At 41.4% G+C, this 15,888-nt stretch overlaps 1 protein-coding gene across 1 annotated transcript in view; it reads left to right on the top strand.

The window, feature by feature from the left end:
* Positions 1–12,558, top strand: part of LOC147750996 (NACHT, LRR and PYD domains-containing protein 1 homolog) — a 784,790-nt gene extending 772,232 nt beyond the window's left edge. Inside the window, exon 10 of the mRNA XM_086918888.1 lies at positions 10,521–12,558. Coding sequence (XP_086775014.1) covers positions 10,521–10,860 — 340 coding nt within the window. The 3' untranslated portion in view covers positions 10,861–12,558. The remainder of the gene's footprint in view (positions 1–10,520) is intronic.
* Positions 12,559–15,888: the final 3,330 nt, after the last annotated feature.

Here is a 15,888-nt window from a genome sequence, read left to right as displayed (position 1 = left end):
ATAATCAAACCCCAGTGTACCTAAGTAGGTGCTGTTTTATCTCTAGTCTAGTTTAGGCAAGAGTTGCCAAAAGTTTCTCTATACCTTAGAATGAGTGAGGTTGTAGTCTCTTTCTGGGTCTCAATCTCTAACACCCCGCAAGGGGAGACAGAAACACTGGAGCTGGATTCTCGGCGAGGAGGATGACAGCGTCTGGTCAGTGCATCAGGCGGGGATTTGACTTCCTTCCGAACTTGCCATGGCGAGCCACGTTGTGCAAGTAGGCAGCCGAACCGTGGTTTTACATGGCAAATGAATGGTATATTTATACCTTGAAGGTGTTTAGGAATGCCATTATTGATGTACAAGTCAGGCATAAGAACGTCATGAATGAACCCCTAAGGAATAGATGTTCATGCATAATAAATGAGTTCTTGGAGAAATCAATATCCAAGGAAGGGGAAGTCCTAAAGGCTTAAGAGTCTGGTTTTCTAAGAACTCTTTGTAACAAAGATGAACCGATGTTGTTTGACCATGCTTGTATTTGGTTAGCATGGGCAATGCCTAAATAAGGGCTGGATTTCTATGCCTAAATAAGGGCAATGTGAATTGTACCCATATAAGGGCATAAATCGGGAAATCTATATACGGTATCTTAATCGACACACATCACCCACTCCACTTTCGTATGAACAACATTACTAAATCCTAAACATGTTAAACATTTCTAAAATATAGCTACAGACGAAGTACTACAAACATGTCTAAAATACATTGTAAAAAATGGATTAGAACTGGCTGTAAGCATAAAAAATGCATTGGTGCAGTACATATTAAAGCAATGTTTAATTCCAAGCATATGTAGACATTTGAATGCTATATGAGTGAATCATAAATATATATATATACACATGATGAAATGGCTCGTAAATACAGAAGAAAAAGGGCTGATAGCCTTTCATATCAGTTTACATAAAATTGTTGTGGACAAGGTTACATATTGTCTCAGGAAGTATTCAACGAATTCTGTTCTCTATGAATACTTCTACTATAAGCAGATTACTGTGCCAAAAACGTAAAATACAAATTTGGAAAAATCATAGGAAAAACATTTCCAAAGTTAGTCCCTTGTTTTGAAAGAATGAACGCCAAATTCACAGTTTCTCAGTACACTGTGTGCCAAAATCAAAAGTCAGTGTTAGGACTTGGAGAAAACATGAAATCTTCTATTTCTGTAGACAAAAAGTAATCTACCGTTGTAGGTGAAAGTTGGAATACCTCGTTTAGAAGATTAACTGCACATAGATGTGAACTATCACCTTCAGCATCCGTCGCATCAGCAATGTTCGTATCGGATGTTACTTGCGTGCCTGTTATTTCCTCTCGTACCTCAGCAATAGCAATTTTTGCCTGTGAGATCTCAATGAATGCTGTCATCAGGATTGGTAGCTGCTGGGGACAACACAGAGCATGGGCTGTTACAGGGTCCAGCAGAGTATTGACATCCATAGGCATGGCTGATGGGAGTGTTAGACAAATGTCTAGCACGCATTCTTCACCGCAAAGCAGGCAGTATAGAACAGGTAAGATGCAATCTTGCCAGATTGGTCTGAATGACATAAACCATGTGGTATTTAATTCTCGTAGACGAGGTAAACCCAAAATTTGGACGATGCGCTCACAACACTTCATCTACAGCAGAGCTCTCTCCACAGTGAATTGGGTGTCGCTAGTGATTTGGCTTGCCATATCGTAGCAGTTAGGAGCAAAAATAGGATTTTTGCAACGAGTGCTAAAAGGAGCAGCAGTCTGCCAAACACAGAGTGCACGAAGTTTGGAATTATTCTGAGGACTGCTTGAAAAGGTGCTAACAGTCCTGAACACACTTTTTTAAATACATGTACAATACCGCACTTATCAGACATGTTTAAGATACGTCCCAGCATTTCTGAGAAATGTATAGGGCAGTTTGTATTGAAAAGGGCATGTATCTCGGCAGAAGTCCCTGCGACTTGTAGATCATAGGTTTCTTTGGCCGAGGTCATTGGCACTGTTTGTTGCAAAAGAATGGCTTTCATTCTGCTTAGAGTATCAATTCGTATACAAGAGATGTTCAGTGAAGGCAATAAAGGCGACTCCCTAGCTGTCTTGGTTTGTGGAAACAATACTTGCAACAGCAAGTGACCCTGGATGTAACCGTTACTAGATATGGGATACCTGGCAACATGCCACAGCAGCTGTGATCATTCAACATGAGGTAACTTCCATTAGGACCTCATATGGAGTGCCACCCCCTAGAGAACTTCTTGGCAAGTTGTTTAATGCATGTTGAACCCCATAAAGATGTTTAACCCACCCATCACCTGAACCTAATACCCTAGCTGTTATAGACTGCTTTATGTCCTGGTTTTTTCTTTCAACAACAGAATTTTCCTCAGGATAGAATGGAGAAGAATACCGCAATCCAACACACAAACTGGCCATGGCTTCTTTGTAAGCTCGAGAACTAAACGCAGGGCCCTGGTCAGAGTGTAGTGTGCCTATTGCGAATGTGCCGATAAAGAGGGGCAAATCTTTTATAGCAGTTCGAGCGTCAGCCGAGCGCTGAGGTCACATCCAAAGCAACATTGATTTAGTGTGTGTGGGATTGCATTCGTCCAAAGGGACGCCTGCACGTAGATAGTCTAATGCTATCTAACAATGGTGTCTTAACTGGGCTGGCTATGCTGTAGTCAGGTGTCTGGTGGCATTCTGTGCTGCGATCTCTATTGCATCCTATGCAGTTATTGATGAAGATGTGAATCTGAGTATTCATCCCTGGCCACCAGCACATCTCTTTTAACTCTAATACTGTTGTAGAGATCCCCTGATGTACCAGACCCTCTCCCAGATGTGCTTCGTAAATCAAAGCTGCTATGTGTTCCATGTTTGGTATTACCCTAGCCCCCACTCCAGGGATTCGTCATCAATTATATATGAGTATTTGAGTGGAAACTTTATAGGTAACACTGCACCGCTGCCTTTGCTTGAAGCATTGACAGCCAGTATTATTTCACTGTCTATTTTCGTTTTTGAACGTGTGATTGCAGCTACGGAAGCCGTTTGCCTAGCCCCCTTCGTGGCTTCATCAGCCAATGAATTCCCTTCAACGTGAACACCATCACGTTGATGACTCAGCGTGTGTATCACATGAGTGTTTTGTAGTCCGTTTCGCAACTGAACTACTTGTTCCCAAAGTGTTTTATGCTTGATTGTGCCACCTTTTGCATCTTTGAAACCATTTTGAAGCCAATTCTGTAAATATTCATTATATAATTGAACACATTAAAAGGAATCGCACACTATGAGTGTGGGGAATTCGCGATCCGTATTTTCAAGTGCCCTTATTAATGCTTGTAGTTCAGCTCGCTGATCTGTACAATCCTGTAGAGATTGTGTTTTTGTGACCATAGGTCTGAATTTGCCATCGCGCATACGACCTTTAACGATCGAGCATGCTGCACTATAAGCTTGCTTACCCCCGTAGCGGGTTGTGCAGATCTGTTAGTATAAATTATACATTCATACTGGTCAAGAGGAAGAATTTCAGTAGGCAGAGGACATTCTTGTTCGTATTGTAGGAATACTTGTGTGTACAAATGTGATTTGTATGCAATTGGTACTTTTTCACCTTCGTTAAAAGTTAAGAAGGTGATTCCGCATTGACCCGTAATGTTTCGGATCACAGAGTTGCGTACGTTTACACATGTTTGTAAATGTTTTGTTTCTAAAATGTCTGTTTGAAGGGAACATAACATTTCTGTGTGTTCTTTTGTCCAATTTATTGTTTTAAAATCAGGTTTGATTAATTTGTAGGGAGGTTTAACCCTTTCTCCGTATTTAGAATGTAAGTTCTTCCAAAATCCAGGAAACCTCGAATCGACTGTAAGTTTCTCAGCGTTTTTGGAGGTTGGAGCAGCGCACACTTTTTAAAAAAGTTGGCTGCCAGGCTTTTGCCTTCACTTGATAGTTCATATCCTAGGTAAAGGACGTTGAGATGTGCAATTCTTGATTTTTTTAAATTGAATTCATACCCTTTAGAGGCGAAGCGCAGTATAATGGTGTTCACCTGTTCAAGTGTCTGTTCAGGTAAATGTGTGTCAGATAGATATCATCGACATATGATAATGCCTCGTCATCATACGTTTGTAGTACCTCTGTTACCCTTGCTGAGAATAACCCCAGACTGTTCTTGAATCCTTGAGGAAGACAACATAATTGACGCTGGGTCCCCATTATTGAGAAATCGGTCAAATACCTACTTTCAGGTGCAATGTTTTGACAAAAGAAACCATTTGATATGTCTAATGTGGTTTTGTAGTTTTTTACATAACTTTTATTCATTAATGCTGTACTGTGTGCATTTTGCACTGCAAATGTTTTGCAACAAGAGTTTAGATGTCTGTAACCAAAAACTAGATGATATGAATTGTCTCGTTTGGAGACAGGAAACAAAGGATTGTTTATTGATGAGGTGCATGTTTCAATCACACTTGGTATTCAAGTTGATCTAAGATCTCCCTGACTTGTTTTTTAGCTTCTTGCTTAACTGGATGCTGCGTTTGTGCAGTTGGTTGAGTTTTTAACTGGATTTTGTGTTGAGGTGATTCCTCATCCCATCCTACATGATTTTTGTATAATGCTGGGGCTTGGGCAACTGCCCATTTCCTTGCATAAGTATTTTTTAAATGTACTGGAATATGGTTAGAGAAGGCTGGCATAATGATGTCTTCAAAATTATGTATGTAAGTAACCTGCACTCACGTTTGAATCTTAGTGATACCAATGATACAATCAATGTCTTCGAAAAATTATTATTCAACAAAATATACTATGGTGCAGTCCCCACGCTAACCTGGTAAGCCTCTCCCAGGGCACAATCAAATGTAAATATTTCAAACAGACACTGCTTGAAGATGAGGACGCACTGTTCACTAATCCTGTAAGGTATACAATCAATAATGTGTATTCAACTTTACATTTATAAACATTTCATCCCTGCCTTATGAACTTATATACATTTTTTTCAAATTGCAGACCGTTCGTGAAACACAAACACACTTTACATTGTAAGAAACATAAACAGTAATAGATTATAATTGGCATTTGTAAAAAATATCTCCCAAAATAAAAAACTGTGATCCGCTTTTCTTTGCAATTTGATGCGATGCAATGTTTAATTTTCTGAGATGCATTCAATTCTTAAATCTTCAGAACGAATGTTTTCAAACAGTTACCACTCCCAATGCATTTCGGTGCTTAGCACCTTCGTCGGGGGAATGCTGTAAAAATGTACAAATTTTACATGTTTCTGATTCCATCACAATTAACAAAAGTAACATCAGTCTATATACTATTCTCCATATTAACAAAAAACCAAAAGCAAAACATACTGTTGCAAGATACTTCATGAGCGTATTCACAAATCACGCAAAAAGTGCAAAGATTCCTAACCCCCATTCTCATACCTAATTAAACAGTATGTACATATTCTATTTCCTCATAAAACGCTGGTAGTAGGACTGTGGCTTCTCAACCTTCAAACGCTCTTAAGTTATTTTGCTTTTGTTTTTTTCTTAATATGGAGAATAGTATATAGATTGATGTTACTGTTGTTAATTGTGATGGAATCAGAAACATGTAAAATTTGTACATTTTGCATCATGATTTGAGTATAACCAAAGAAAGCCGCTCCTGTTTGTAGACGGAGACGTTTCATTGATTCGACCTGAAAAATATATTCCAAGAATACTTATGAATACCTGTATCCCTACTTGATACCGATTTGAAGCTTTTAAATTAATTTAGAAGAGTATTTTTTTGCTTTGAATTGTATAGTTGAATTGATTTACATCTGTTATACATATGTTGGAATTCTGTTGTTAATTCAGTGGTTTTGGCAGTCCATGCGCTGTTCCATTGGTTTATTTTAACTACCTTTGTTGTGTGTGTACTTTGAAGGTTGGATGCGAGTGGTATGTTGTGTAACAGTAAATGTGATTGAATGTATGAGTGATTGAGTGTTTTTATATTGGTCCCCTTGTCTTCAATTTACCCTAATTTTTAGTGTTGTCTTTTTTATAAAGTGAAAATTATGTTGAATCTTTTCATGAGATGTAAATATTAAATATTTGAAAAATAAAAAAAAGCTACTAATGAGCTTCCAAATGTATATGGTCTATGCATTTTGGGTAAGTAGTTTTTGAATAGCAATCTGTATTGGACCTATCCTACCAGAGACAGCAACAACAACATGGGCTACCCCAGGGGAGCTTTCAGGGGTAGCTAATGGAGCTGCCCCCGCTAAACATTGATTCGTTCTGCCTTCCCCCAGATCATACAACACCTGTCAGGGAAGACTACAGAGGTTTCTTTCACAGTGGGAGGAAATTACCTCTGATCAGTGGATTCTCTCCACCATCAGGCAGGGTTACTTATTAGAACTCACTACAACCCCAACAAGCATCCCTCCCCGCAAACAAACCCTCTCCCCAGCATACCAGCGCCTCCTTATGAAGGAAGTAGAGGCACTCACTTGCAAGGGGGCAATAGAGCCTTCAGCATCACACCAGCAAGACCTGTACGTTCTTATCCACAAGAAGAATGGGACACCCAGGCCTATACTCAACCTCATGCCCCTCAATGAATACTTCCTATCAGAGCACTTCCACATGGTCATTCTCCAGGAAGTTATCCCTCTGCTGCAGCAAGGCGATTTAATGACTGCACTGGACTTGAAGGACTCTTAATTCCACATCCAATTCCACCCTGCACACGGTTGGTACCTGCAGTACATGGTAAGTGGCCAGCATTCTCAATTCAAAGTGCTGCAAAGTGCCTGGCCATGGTAGCCACTCATCCCTGGAGGGGTAGCAGTCACATGTTTCCTTCTACTGGCTGATGAAGAGTGCAAACAAACACCAGTGATTGGCACATACCAAGACCACCATAAACCTCCTGCATGATCTAGGGTTCACCATCAACACATGAAAGTTCAACTGCCAGCCCATTCAGATACAGCCTTTCTTGAGAGCAGTTTTCAAATCAGTCACCTGGAAAGCTTAACCCAGCCAAGCGTGGATGCAAGCTTTTCAGTTGTTACTTAGTAGTTTTTACACAATTCACCCCTTAATGATCAGGACAGTCATGCGCCTCCTCAGCATTATGGCCTCCTGTATTGCCATAGTTCTCCATGCGAGATTGCACATGCTTCCACTATAATAGTGCCTTGAAGCACAATGTTCACACGACGGGGGTCACTGGTAAGATCTAGTGTTGATTTGGGCCAGCACATATCGCTCTCTGCAGTGGTGGTACAGTAATAATCTGTTGCAGGGATGGCCCTTTCTCAACTAAATTCCACAAGTGACCATCACAACGGACACTTCTCTCATGAGGTGGGGGCACATTCTCCAGGACTTGACCATTCAGGGCATGTGGGCACTCCACCAACTGGGTATCCACATCAAGTACTGGGCGCTACTGGCCAGCTGTTGGCTCTCAAAGCTTTCCTATGCCACCTACACACAAGGTAGTCCTCATCAGAACAGGCAATATGGCCACCAGGTAGTACTTCCAGCAACAAGGTGGCTTTCACTCAGGGTTAGCACAGGTCATTTGGTGGAGGGCACTCCACCACAAGATCCATCTAGTGGTACAGTACATACCAGGAGAAGACCACTACTTTGCAGGCCATCTCAGCAGGATACAGCAACTAGTGCACGGGTGAGAACTCCATCCGCTTATCCTTCTCCTTCACTTCCATTGTTGGGGGTTCCCTGACATAGACCTCGTTGCCACTGCCGAACCACCAAATGTTGAAGCTTAGTCACCAGGTTACTACACCCACAGTACATGGACAATGCACTATGGATGAACTGGTCAGGGATATTTGCCTACACTTTTCCTTTTCTCCCACTCCTTCCTTATGTAAGCTTCAGCAAACACCCCTCACTCTCATCCTGTTGGCTCCCACGTGGGCCACACAACCCTGGTTTGCCACCCTTCTCAACCTGACCCTTGTTCCTCACGAGAAGCTGCCCAACCAGTCAGACATTCGCTTAGAACCAGAATAAAGCCACGCGCCCAAACTCTAGGCAGCTGAAATCTAGTGATTTTACTCCTGAAGTCTTGGAATTTGGTTACTCAATCTGCCTCCTGAATGTATGTCCATCCTTAAGGAGGCCCGCAGACCCACCACAGGGGCCTGCTATGCTGCCAAATGGAGAAAGTGTGTTCATTACTGCCTTCCCAAACGCTTTGCCCTTTTGAAACCAGCAATCCAAGTCAGGGTTTGCTATTTGCTTCATCTGCAGATGTTTGGCCTTGCCTACACATCCGTCCATCTCCACTTAGCTGCATTTGCAGCTTACCTTCAAAATAAGGAGCATTCTTTCTTGTTCAGAATCTGTATCACCAAAGCCTTTATGAAGGGTCTTAGATGGCTTATTTGACCTAGGGTACCCCAGCCCCTGTCTGGAACCTCAACATTGTCCTAACTCAATGCAAGGGAACTCCTTTCAAGCATCTTCATTCATGTCGTACAGTTTCTCTCTTGAAAGGTGGTCTTCTCAGGCTAGTGAGTGAACTTCAAGCTCTTACCCTCGAGGAACCCTTCTTCCAGGTGCACAATAGTAGAGTCATCCGAAGGATTAATCTAAAGTTTCTGCCTGATTTGGTATCTTCCTTCCATCTTAACCAAAAAATGGAACTCTCAGGGGCCCATTAGGATGGCGGGCCGATTGCCCCCGCCAGGCTGGCGGTAACCACCGCCGGCCTGGTGGGGGCAATCCGCCCGCCATCCTAACCAGAATAAAGCCCCGCCATATTAGCATGGCTGGGGGGTCCGCGGCAGTCGGAAAGACCGTCCGCTGCTTTTCCGCCCTGGTCGCCTTGCGACCGGGGCGGAAAAGGTCTAATATGGTGGCGGTGTCTAATAGACATCGCCAGCCATATTAGCATGGGCTTGCAGAGATGCCTTCGGAAAGGCATGCGGTCTTCACTTTGGGGGGCCCCTGCGGGCCCCCGACGGGCCCCCGGAGTGAAGGGGAGGTGGGGGGTGCACACAGGGGATACCTGTGGTACCACCCAGCATTTGCATACATAAAGTGGCAGGCACCGCGCGGTGCCTGCCGCTTTGTGTATGCAAATGCATACAAGCATTTTTAGCATTGTGGCGGGTGGTGCTGAGAGCACCGCCCGCCACAATGTTAAACATGGAGGATGCGCCCGCCACCGTGGCGGGCGCATCCTAATACCCCCCACAGGACCCCCGCCCTTATAGCGGGCGGTCCCTCCACACGACAGGATGACGGGCGGACAATGGGCCCCTTAGACTCTGTGGCAGAGAGGGCTCTTCACACACTAAACATCAAAAGAGCCCTTATGTACTACATAGGACAAAGCCCTTTCGAAAGACACAACTCTTTGTCTCATTCACTAAACCACACAAAGTCCATGCTTTCTCCAAGCTGGCATAGCCAAGTGGCTAGTCAAATGTGTTCAGATTTGCTACTCTAAAGTCTTGCAGTTGCCTGCCCACCCAGGCCCCACTATAACCCTTAAAAGGGGGCCAACATGATTTTCCTTGGTAACATTCTTATAGCTGACATATGTAAAGCAACATCTTGGTCCACTCCACACACTGCCACTAAGCATTATTGTGCGGATGTTTTAGAACACCTACAAGCTAATGTTGGACAAGCTGTGTTATGTAATTTGTTCCATTTCTTGCAACATCTTCCGGCTGGCCAATGATTAGGAGAGAACTGCTTTAAAGTCTACGCAGAGCGTGTGTACCTACAACTACACATGGCCTTTTAGCATCTGTCACACAAACGCGTCGACACACGGACTTTCTTATATGTACAAACAATTCCTTTTTAGAATGATGTGTATTGTGAAATATGTATTGATGTAAATTGTATAAGAATTGAATATAATGTTGTCACTGTGAATAATATATGTAACTGATTTTAATGTATTGTGAGCAAATATGCATCTATTTTAAACTTAAACTTCTTTTAATAAAAATTACAAAGATACATACACGTTCATGTTGTGATCTGAATGTTTATATAGGGCTATGTTTAGTTTGAAATTGGTCTAAACAAATAGTTTTCTGCAATTAATTTGTACATAAGAGTTTAAACACACAGAAAGGAATTTCTTTTTTTGATTGTGCCATTTCCGGGTCCTTTCTGGGTTTGCTTGGGAAAACTCTCTCTTTTTTGGGGTGTACAGCACTACACGCCACAAACAGATACTTACAGAGTAACATTTAGCCCAACACTAGATGGCAGGAGTATGCAGAGCATGTGGAGTTACAGTATGTAGAGCATGTGGATCTACAGTACTACACACCACAAACAGATGCTTACATGGTAACATTTTCCTTTCACAAGCATGGCATACCAGATAAATAGTACAGCTATACAACTATGTTGCCGTCAATCAATTATTCATTCACTTGCAAAAACTCAATGCATATTTATTTTTTCCAGCTTATGTATGAACTTTTTTGGGCATGAGGGAACACTTAACCTAAACAAACTGAAGTGTGATCGACCAGATTTGAAGATTGTGACAAGAATCGCAGAGGATGAAGAGGTGCTCCGTTACACAGAAGAGAAAGTAAAGAAACTACTTTCAAGTGGATCAAATCAGTACAAAACAGCATGGCTCGTTCAACTCCTGAAAGCAGTGCTGAAGGATTTAAATGATGGTGAGAAGACACATAACTGTGACGAAAACGCAGTGAAGGAACGAGTACAAATATTGAAAAATAATATTTCACAACTTCTTGAAAAATATTCGATCCACCAGTCAGATCTGAAAGTTTAACCTGGATTCCAACAAGCACTGACAACGTCAAGTCATCCAATTTTATTGTTCACAAACAAACATCTATTTGTATTGTGCAATCCTGTGAAACAAACATAAAACAAACACACACAGGCTATAAATCAATTCATATTGACACACTGACACATAAGCACGCAAACATGTAGGCTCCTACAGTCACCTATGTTTGCATTAAATGCACAAATTCCTTCATTGCGTGCTCAAAAACACAAACACACACACAAACGCACATACACAGACTGACACATAGAAACCATACAGACAAATGCAAAAAAGTCCAAAGACAGAAACACATGTACTTATATATAGAACTGCATTTATATTCACATATGCACACTCCATGTATTCATACGAATGTTTTACTGAACTTAATGCTTTGCAGTAATCATAATGCATACTCTAGCTAGCTTCAAGCAAACTTGGCCTAAGACTCCATCTTTACTGTGATGTTTTTCCTCGTCCCAAGTGAATAGTTTGTTTTATTTTCATGTCCCACTAGAATGTAAATTAAATGTATCCAATATAGAAGACGAGGACTTTTAGAGGCTGTTCTGAATAAGTTAAACACAGTTGTCCCAGAGAGGATCACATACTATGTAACTTTACTGTTTCATGTTGCTTGTGAGAAGCTCTATTTAGTAGAATTATGAGAATCTTGTTGAATGTATTCAGTTATAAATGTTTCTCTTTTGCTTCATTCTAATTGGTTTAGAACCTGCAAACGATGTTTTACTGTACTAAATGTATGACATCCTTTGTTTAGAACCCTAAATAAGTGTGTGGTGGCTGGATGTAAGGAGCCCTCTTTCAACATATTCAACACATAGGAAAATATATGCTGGAAATCGACCCCTTCTAAAACTATGTGTTTTGATGATCTGAATTTTAGTGAGTTTTTGATTGACATGTGCCTTTAACTGAGCTTTGCCCTCTGATTCACATATGCACACTCCATGTATTCATACGAATGTTTTACTGAACTTAATGCTTTGCAGTAATCATAATGCATACTCTAGCTAGCTTCAAGCAAACTTGGCCTAAGACTCCATCTTTACTGTGACGTTTTTCCTCGTCCCACGTGAATAGTTTGTTTTATTTTCATGTCCCACTAGAATGTAAATTAAATGTATCCAATATAGAAGGACGAGGACTTTTAGAGGCTGTTCTGAATAAGTTAAACACAGTTGTCCCAGAGAAGATCACATACTATGTAACTTTACTGTTTCATGTTGCTTGTGAGAAGCTCTATTTAGTAGAATTATGAGAATCTTGTTGAATGTATTCAGTTATAAATGTTTCTCTTTTTGCTTCATTCTAATTGGTTTAGAACCTGCAAACGATATTTTACTGTACTAAATGTATGACATCCTTTGTTTAGAACCCTAAATAAGTGTGTGGTGGCTGGATGTAAGGAGCCCTCTTTCAACATATTCAACACATAGGAAAATATATGCTGGAAATCGACCCCTTCTAAAATTATGTGTTTTGATGATCTGAATTTTAGTGAGTTTTTGATTGACATGTGCCTTTAACTGAGCTTTGCCCTCTGATTTATTCACTCCCCCGTGGGGTGACAGTAAGTGCTACAAAAGTTTTAAATCAATCAATAAATTAATTTTGAATACATTGCATTAACTCCTTTATGACAAAATGTTTTAAAATAAAACCGTTAAGGCCAAGACTTCATTGTTTATAATTACTTATAGGACCAAATATGTTCTACCTTTCTGTTATTTGAACTTTGAGACCTTTGACTTCTTAAATTGAGACGGGTTCAGAGGAGAGCACCAAAGCCCGCCTAGGGACCACCCCGTTCCCAATCCATCAAGGCACGCTTTGGGTAAGATGGGATGGGTTTTGCGTCATCAGCAACATTACTATTCCTTTTCTCTCTTCCTGTTTCCCTTCTCATTACAACTGACTCTGTACTTCCTACATTATTCTTCCTATTCTCTCCATTTTATGTTTCACTCTTTCTGTGATCTATCTTCTCTTCCCTTTGCAAATGTGTCATAGCACTAATTTTTGGCCCTTTTGTAATTGTAATCACATTTATTTAGTGCTTACTAGTAGTAGGAAGTGATGCCTCCCATCAACCTGGCAGGAAAAGTGACATGTCTGGCAGGAAACTCCTGGCAGGAAATTTGACAGGTCTAGTCTTAAATTTGACAGCTCTGGCAGCAAACTCCTGCCAGGAAATTTGACAGCTCTGGCAGGAAACTCCTGGCAGGAAATTTGACAGGTCTAGTCTTAAATTTGACAGCTCTGGCAGCAAACTCCTGGCAGGAAATTTGACAGCTCTGGCAGGAAACTCCTGGCAGGAAATTTGACAGGTCTAGTCTTAAATTTGACAGCTCTGGCAGGAAATTTGACAGCTCTGGCAGGAAACTCCTGGCAGGAAATTTGACAGGGCCTGGGCGCAGACTGCTGGCCTCACACACTCGTTTTGTTTTAAAATGGGTGACATGTAGGGTTAATCCCAAAAGCAATAGGTTTGGCTGCAAACCATGGGGTAATTGTGTATGTGTTTAAAAGTGTGTAGAAAACTGCGTGGCTGTAGGCTTGAAATGTCTGTGCCTGTTTAAAACTGGGGGTTGCAGACAGCTGCTGGTTGAACAGCTGCGGAAGCAGTCCTGAGTCCCCACCCCAGGGTGTGGGAGGTGTTTTTTTTATTTTTGAAAAAAAGGGTCTTTCTGTAGAAGTAGCTGATTGTAAAAGGGGAGTTTTAAAATGTAGTTGGTGGGAAACCCATAGGATGTTTTAAAAAGCACAACCATGTTCACTTTCCCAGGAAGGATTGGGCCTGTTATAAAATAATAAACCAAAGCCACCCCTGAGCTTTGAGATGTTGAAAAAAGACAGATGTCGTGTAGAGCCAAAGCTTCCCATGAGAACCTGAAACAGGGTGCCAGCTGTTAGGATGTAATTCACACACCCCCAAAGCCCCTAGTCCAAAACTTGACAGGCCTGGCAGGAAATTTGACAGGCTAGTCCCAAACTTGACATGTCTGGCAGGAAATTTGACAGGCTAGTCCCAAACTTGACGGGTCTGGCTGGAAAAACTCTGGCAGGAAATTTGACAGGCTAGTCCCAAACTTGACAAGCATGGCAGGAAAACTCGACATGCATTTTTAATTTCTGGCGAGATGAAACATAGTCTTACACAAGCTTTTCTGGTGTGAGCCCCTGCTTCTGTAGGCCTGTAGAGGATACAGAAAACGTATTTACGGCATATTTATGTCAGCTACTACATTATTTTCAGACAGTACAGCTCAGAAATAGCAGTCAAAGGGCAACTTTTTTTATTTCTGAACTTTGTTGTCTGAAACTAAAGCACCAATTTCGAGAAATATCATGATACTTCCCAGCATCTAAATAATTCATAGTTAATATTTAGGTTCTGAACAGAGTACAGGGACGTTGTTTGGGGTACCTAGTGCTATAGCAGGAGGAGAGGTAGCACTGAATATACAATTGTGGCACACCTGCTCCATGGCATACATTATGTGTTCACACAATAAATAAGTGTACATACAAAATCAACACAACTAAAAGGTGCACTGCAAATGTGTCTTCAATCCCCAATTGTGTAGATTGTGTGCTGTATGTAGCATGTGTAACATTACACATGGACACATTCATTTTTTTGTTTGTTTTAGACAAGTGGAGGTTAACTGATTAAAGTCATCAGGCCTTAAAAGAGTGGTGCGCTTGTTTGGCATGATTCTAAAACGATGCCTTTCTCAACAGCGTCTGTGAACGCTGCTTTGAGAGGAAACCCTAGGAAGGCTTCAGGATGCCGACGGACTAGAGCTGCAAATGCATCTCTTCGCATAACAATGGGACAAGCAGCATCGCAAGAGATCCCCGTTCTCTTAACTCTGAATGGGGGATGGGTCCTGCCTCTAACACACCTTTCTACAGAGACGCAGCATAGGATGCTGGTGTGGAAACAGAGGCTGTCTCTGCAGAGCTTAAATCTGCGAGCAGTTATACAAACAAGTGCAACTGTTAAAGATGTATGATTTAAAGGCGCAGCATAGTTTACAGTGTATATTATTTCATTTGTACTTAAACATACGACAGTTCCATGGCGAGTTTGCAATGACTGAAAGGGTTACATGCCTCTCCGATCTCTTCACCAGCTGAACGTTTTGGAGTTATGGTGCTGAGGTTATTTAAGCTGTTCGCATCTTCAGTAGTGCGTACTACAAACAGGGATATGTGAGTAAACAAAAATTATATTGCTGGGGACTGGAACACATAATGGGGTGACCAAAGAGAAATCCAGGAAAGTAGAGGATGTGGGGAAATGACCTGAGCTGCTGTCTTTAAGAACTGGGGAGTGTTGGAATCACGGCACAGATCGATATCTTCTTATTCTGGAAGCACGTAAAGACTGCTCATTCTGCCTGATTTAACAACAATGATATTTTAGCATGGCTTCAGCACCAAATTAATTCAGGTCTTCTGATGAGGGCAATTTAAAACTGCTGTTATCGCTAAGCTCTCATTGAAGGCTCATTGTTAGAAATTTGTTTCTTTTACAGTGTCAAAGTTGCAGAAGGCTTACATGAAGTAAAAAAATTATTAACATGACGCATTTTTACAAATGCCTGATGTTTAGGGCTCTGTACAATTCACATTATTTGCTTTTAAAACACAAAAGCTTTTAGTTTTTCTCCATAGCGTGTAGACAATGCCCTTTCTTCAATCTACCAATGAAGATGTTAAAATATGTGCCTTGAGAGGAAGCTCATGGCAGGACTTCGATATGGACAGCTATCAAAGTGTAAATAGGCATCTGTGCATTACAAGGACCATTAGAATATCAAGAGGCCGGTGTTCCGGGATCTCATGAAGTCAGTTGCAGACTGGAGATTGGGTCCTGTTGCAAGGAAAACACTTTCGAGGAACAAGAAGCATCAGGTGCTTCTGATCTGAGACCCTGACTGCAGCAAGTATGGGGCTATAGTGCTAAAAAAGAGGCTGACTGATCATAGCCTC

The sequence above is a fragment of the Lissotriton vulgaris genome, chromosome 1_1 (assembly GCF_964263255.1).
Source record: "Lissotriton vulgaris chromosome 1_1, aLisVul1.2, whole genome shotgun sequence".
Taxonomy (NCBI): Eukaryota; Metazoa; Chordata; class Amphibia; order Caudata; family Salamandridae; genus Lissotriton; species Lissotriton vulgaris.
The sequence above is the reverse complement of the archived record's forward strand: the minus strand, read 5'-3'. Positions and strand labels throughout refer to the sequence as shown.